At 45.4% G+C, this 6,302-nt stretch overlaps 1 protein-coding gene across 1 annotated transcript; it reads left to right on the top strand.

Annotated features, from left to right (window-relative positions):
- Positions 1 to 461: 461 nt before the first annotated feature.
- On the top strand, positions 462 to 5,987 carry LOC146619498 (uncharacterized). Its single transcript, XM_085370229.1, has 4 exons — positions 462 to 538; positions 4,178 to 4,551; positions 4,956 to 5,124; positions 5,858 to 5,987. Exons 1-4 carry the CDS (start codon positions 462 to 464, stop codon positions 5,985 to 5,987), a joined length of 750 nt encoding a protein of 249 aa, XP_085226355.1.
- Positions 5,988 to 6,302: the final 315 nt, after the last annotated feature.

Raw genomic sequence — 6,302 nt, 5'->3', positions numbered from 1 at the left:
TTCAATTTCAAATTCCTTGGCAGAAGACTCCATCTGATGTCATCAGGAAGCTGGAAACAGGGAAACGGCCAACAAGACGTGAGAGACTTGAAATCATCCGACTCATTGTCAGTGAAGTCTTGACCATATGCCCAACACCTGGGAAGAAACACCTCAGTGAGATAGCAAGACGGATGACAAAGACCTACCCTGTGGCATTTACTGATGTAATTGAAGGGGAAGTTGTAGGCAGTGGGTATGACGCTCTCACCATACAGATGGTCAGCAGAGTGGATAACCTTAAGAGAGGAATGACTTCACTTGCCATAAAGAGACAGCTTATTAGCAGCAGTGGAGGAGAGGGTAGCACCACTCAAAAGAGAAGGCTAGACAGTTATGGGTGGATAAACTGGCAACCAACACTGCTTCCGCCTGGTGAAACCCCTGGGTCCCAAAAACGTGGAAAGGAAGAGTTACAAAAAATGTACAGAGAAAGATGCTGTGACTCCAAAGCTATTGAGAATATGATGAGGGTCACCTTCGTCACTCAGAGACACTCGTCACCCAGTGTATATACTATATGTATGTATATATACATACATATAGTATAGGGCGTTGTTGGAATGCTACTACGCAAGTAACCCCGGCGGAAGGGGCTACATGAATAGGATGACGGACCTATGGATTCTTCGATACCCAACATCCACAATGACGGCGAAACAACTAGTAAGATAAGATAACCTTTATTAGTCCCACACGTGGGAAATTTGTTTTGTCACAGCAGGAAGTGGACAGTGCAAAAGTTATGAGGCAAAAATTAGAATACAATAAGAATAAATACAGTATACAACTGTACAGAATAGAATAAAATAAAATACTATATACAGTAGAATAAAATAAAATAAATATACAATAAGATAAAAATAGAATACAAATACAAATACTATATACAACTGAGTAAAAATACAACGATGACAGAAAGGATTATTGCACTTAGTATTATTGCATATGTATGGATGTGTGTGCTTGATCAGTAGCTCAGTGTTCCAACATTCGAAAGAAGGGACTCCTCTCACAGCTAGAGATTGACGAGGTACAACACAAATGCTACGGCAAGGACGAGTCAGGACGCCAGGTCAGGGGGGAGATATCATCACCCCCACCCGAGATTGGGTACATAGCCCCAAGTGCGATAGGAGAAGGATCGTTGAGTGCGAGAGGAACTGACCTGAAAAATAGGATAATGGCCAAGCTTGAAACCTGGATCCCTCAGAAGGTCTGCTAGATGATGTTAATGCAGCACTACGGACAATACCTACAACCACGATTACCGACACTAACAAGCTGATCTACAATACGGCAGCAGTGATCAGTGAGATGCTTGGCTACAAGTTGAACAGCCACAAGGGGCAGTACCCTCCATGGAGAAGGAGGCTAGAGGGCAAGATCAAAGTAGCACGGAGGGAGGTTAGCCAACTAACGGAGTTGCAGAAAGGTGCGACAAAGAAGGTGCATAAGAAATACAGCAAGCTGTCCATACCTGAGGCCTTGGAAACTGCCAAGCAAAGACTCACAGCCTTGGCCAGCCGCTTGAGGAGGTACACCAGAGAGATAGAAGGCAGGAGAATAAACCAGCTGTTCTCCACAGAACCAGAAAAGGTGTACTCTCAGTGGCAAGGGAACTCTAATAAGAGAACAGCACCACCAAGGCTGGAGACGGAGCAATACTGGAAGAGCATATGGGAGAAGGACGCAACCCATAACGGCAATGCTCAGTGGCTAGTGGATCTGAGGGCAGACCACAGCGACCTCCCTGAACAGGGTCCAGTAACCATCACAGTGGCAGATATCCAAGAAAGGGTCTCCAGTATGAAGAGTTGGACAGCACCAGGGCCTGACATGGTTCACGCCTACTGGCTAAAGAAGCTGACTGCACTCCACGAGCGTCTGGCAGCACAAATGAACCAGCTGCTAGTTAACGAGAGACACCCGGAATGGCTAACTGAAGGCCGGACGGTCCTGATCCCCAAGGACCCCAAGAAGGGACCGGTCCCCTCCAACTACCGACCAATAACCTGCCTCAGTACTACATGGAAGCTCCTGTCAGGCATCATATCGGCTAAGATGAACAGGCACATGGGTCAATACATGAGTGGGACACAGAAAGGAATTGGCAAGAATACCAGAGGCGCAAAACACCAGCTACTGGTAGACAGAACAATCAGCCAAGACTGCAAGACCAGACTGACCAACCTGTGCACTGCCTGGATTGATTACAAGAAGGCCTATGACTCAATGCCCCACAGCTGGATACTGGAATGCCTAGAATTGTACAAGATCAATGGGACCCTAAAAGCCTTCATCAGGAACTCAATGGGGATGTGGCGTACAACACTAGAGGCCAACTCCAAGCCCATAGCACAAGTCACCATCAAGTGCGGGATCTACCAAGGAGATGCTCTGTCCCCACTGCTGTTCTGCATAGGCCTGAACCCCCTCAGTGAGATCTTAACAAGACTGGCTACGGATACCGACTACGGAACGGAGCAGTTGTCAGCCACCTCCTGTACATGGATGACATCAAGCTGTATGCCAAGAGTGAACGAGACATCGATTCACTTATCCACACTACCAGGCTATACAGCAATGACATTGGAATGTCGTTCGGACTGGAGAAGTGTAGTCGGATGGTAACAAAGAGAGGGAAGGTAGTCAGAACTGAGGGGATTGAACTACCAGAAGGCAACATTGCAGACATAGAGGACAGTTACAAGTACTTGGGGATCCCGCAGGCGAATGGGAACCATGAAGTGGCCGCTAGAAAAGCTGCAACCACCAAGTACCTGCAGAGGGTCAGGCAAGTCCTGAGGAGTCAGCTGAATGGTAAGAACAAGATCCGGGCCATCAACACGTACGCCCTGCCCGTGATCAGGTACCCTGCTGGGATAATAGGCTGGCCAAAGGAGGAGATAGAAGCCACTGACATAAAGACAAGAAAGCTCCTTACCATGCATGGAGGGTTTCACCCCAAGTCCAGCACCCTGAGGCTGTACGCTAAGCGGAAGGAAGGGGGCCGGGGACTGGTGAGTGTCAGCACCACAGTCCAGGATGAGACAAGGAACATCCAAGAATACATTGGGAAGATGGCCCCAACTGACCGAGTGCTCAGTGAATACCTCAGGCAGCAGAAACCCAAGAAAGAGGAGGGAGACAAGGAACCATCATGGAAGGACAGGCCCCTGCACGGTATGTACCACCGGCAGATAGAGGAGGTGGCTGATATCCAGAAATCCTACCAGTGGTTGGACAAAGCTGGACTGAAAGACAGCACAGAGGCACTAATCATGGCAGCACAAGAACAAGCTCTGAGCACAAGATCCATAGAGGCTGGGGTCTATCACACCAGGCAAGACCCCAGGTGCAGGCTGTGTAAAGATGCCCCAGAGACAATCCAGCACATAACAGCAGGGTGCAAGATGCTAGCAGGCAAGGCATACATGGAACGCCATAACCAAGTGGCCGGCTTAGTGTACAGGAACATCTGTGCCGAGTATAACCTGGAAGTCCCGAGGTCAAAATGGGAGATGCCCCCAAGGGTGGTGGAGAATGACGGAGCTAAGATCCTGTGGGACTTCCAGATACAGACGGACAAAATGGTGGTGGCTAACCAACCGGACATAGTGGTGGTAGACAAACAGAAGAAGACGGCCATAGTGATCGATGTAGCGGTTCCGAATGATAGCAATATCAGGAAGAAGGAACACGAGAAGCTGGAGAAATACCAAGGGCTCAGAGAAGAGCTCGAGAGGATGTGGAGGGTGAAGGTAACGGTGGTCCCCGTGGTAATCGGAGCACTAGGTGCGGTGACTCCCAAGCTAGGCGAGTGGCTCCAGCAGATCCCGGGAACAACATCGGAGATCTCTGTCCAGAAGAACGCAGTCCTGGGAACAGCTAAGATACTGCGCAGGACCCTCAAGCTCCCAGGCCTCTGGTAGAGGACCCGAGCTTGAAGGATAAACCGCCCGCATGGGCGTGCTGGGTGTTTTTTTTTTTTGTTTTTTTTATACATATATAATGTTCTTCCTCTACACCCCCCCCCCATTTTTGCACATGTCGAGGAGCGTGTCAGGCTACATTTCACTGTGTGTTATACTTGTATAACTATGCATGTGACAAATAAAGAACCTTGAACCTTGAGACAGGACATTATTAGTGGAACTGAGACCTCGGACTTGATGAAGGAATGGCCATATCTGTTTGAGATAACTGGCATGAAGATTCATTTTGAAGAGCTCACTGGCATGGACATGGATGAGAATAACATAGCAAATAAATGTGCCAGAGTTGTTTCATTCCTTAAACACAATGACAAGAGGATGGCAGCGATTTTCAGAGAAATGGAAACATCTAGCAAGAATGTTGCAGACATCAATGTTGCAGTGTTTCTTCCACGACTGCTCAAGTACTTCAATGAAGAGGAAGACCAGATGTTCTTCAAAGTGGATCAAACAACCCTGCCCTCTGAAGTGGGCTGTACTGAACTCCCAAGTACACCATACATTGTCCTTTGTGGTATTAATATTTGTCTTTATCTATTTAAACATTGTGCATGATACCTCTTTATATTTTGGTCACCTAAAACTTTGAGTTTACACTCCTGAGTTGCGTTGTGGTCTGATTGGTTGTTGTGGCTTTCCTCAATTCCATAGTAATGGTATAGTATAATAAGACCATTGACATTTGATGTGATTATTATACTGCTAATTTCTGTCTGATTGGCGTAAGCATTCCTGGGATTTCCCTATACACAGAGGTTTGGACACCTTGCAGTTGACCGGGGGGCCCAAGCTGCGTGCCAGTGCATGTAATTGATATACATCAGTTGTAACATAGCAGTTGTTAGAGTCATGTGTGGATTTGTTTTTGTCTTTTTTAAATGCCGTTGTCCCCTTGTCTCTTGTTCGTGTACACAACAGGAAACTCTACTTTGGCAGCAGAGCACTACATGTTATCTGTGGACCAGACCATTGTGAATGGCCGTATCACTGTCTTCAGCAAGGCACTTATCCTGATGTTTGGCTCTTACTATTGCATGAACATTTCCTATCCAGCAGGCCAAGCAGCAACCTTGGAATTCTTGCAAAGGTAAGGCGGCACTGGACAATTTTATACACTGAAACATCTCCTTTAATTTGCAGCTTAAACGCACACGACTGAGCAATGCTAGAGTGTTGGGAAGATTTGTAGATTGATAAATCAACAAATGCTCAATATTTGCTTTTCAGATGGCTGTCTCTGAAATATCCTTGAGTAATGCTCATGTCAAGTTTTTTATTTTTTATTCCTATTTATTCTATTTATCCCCTTTGTATATTTTATTTATATTTGTCTCTGTATTTATATATGTGTGTGTGTGTGTGTGTGTGTGTGTGTGTGTGTGTGTGTGTGTGTGTGTGTGTGTGTATATATATATATATATATATATATATATATATATATATATATATAACAATTCTGTAACTGTAACTTCGGTCGTTGCTGTGCTTTTTTTTTTGGAAGTCGAATTTCCCAGAGGAACCCACCCGAGGGATTAATAAAGTTCTATCTTATCTTATCTTATCTTATCTTAAGTTATAGAGAGGGACCTTTGAGTAGTAGATGTTCACAGATGTTTCACTACCCTGAAATAGTATTTGCAATGGATACTCACAGGTTAACCAAACATCGTTGCATCACCCCTCTGTTCCACAATGACCTGTATGTCCAAACGCACACTCAAAAGCAAGTTCAATCTACACTTGGATTAATTGCAAACGTAAAAAACAAATACAGTCCAGTCCTGTGTTTCTTGATTAAGTTGTTGTTTTCCATTTGACAGATGCCTCTTTAAGATAAACCCCGACAAGGGATCCAAAGTGGTGTGGAACACACCTAAGACACACCTTGCGGTCAGTCCAAAGGTCCTGACGTTGATAACCAAAATTGCGGACTACGAGTGGAGAGCCTAAAAAGGTCTTATTTTCATCCTGTGGTTGACATAATCTGGTGTTCAGTAGCACTGGTCTCTGGTTCACAGCCAGTGTCAACAGCACAGGTGGTCCACTTGATAGGGGAAAAGTGAAATATAAGCTGCAACTCCTATTCACATTTAGTTTGCATTCGCTTCAGGTGTAGCATTGTCTTAAGTATTATCTTCATTTCAGTTTATTGTAAAAGGCTATACATTGACACTTGTGGTGCTTACTCTGCAAACACAGTACCATCCGTTCAGTTATTTTCATGGAAGTTTGTATTACAGTGACAACTTACAAGATATCAATACT

This window comes from Diplotaxodon limnothrissa, linkage group LG14, assembly GCF_057381915.1.
Source record: "Diplotaxodon limnothrissa isolate DT_005_m linkage group LG14, D_limnothrissa_male_GT1.1, whole genome shotgun sequence".
NCBI classification, from domain to species: domain Eukaryota; kingdom Metazoa; phylum Chordata; class Actinopteri; order Cichliformes; family Cichlidae; genus Diplotaxodon; species Diplotaxodon limnothrissa.
This window is presented reverse-complemented; position numbering and strand designations above follow the sequence as displayed.

Excerpts from the sequence above, each read along its gene's own strand:
- LOC146619498 (XM_085370229.1), top strand. The coding sequence starts at position 462 with ATGTACAGAGAAAGATGCTGTGACTCCAAAGCTATTGAGAATATGATG. Across the intron at positions 539-4,177 it reads TTCGTCACTCAGAGACACTC|ACAGGACATTATTAGTGGAA; the intron begins GTCACCCAGTGT and ends TTGAACCTTGAG. Across the intron at positions 4,552-4,955 it reads ACCATACATTGTCCTTTGTG|GAAACTCTACTTTGGCAGCA; the intron begins GTATTAATATTT and ends TGTACACAACAG.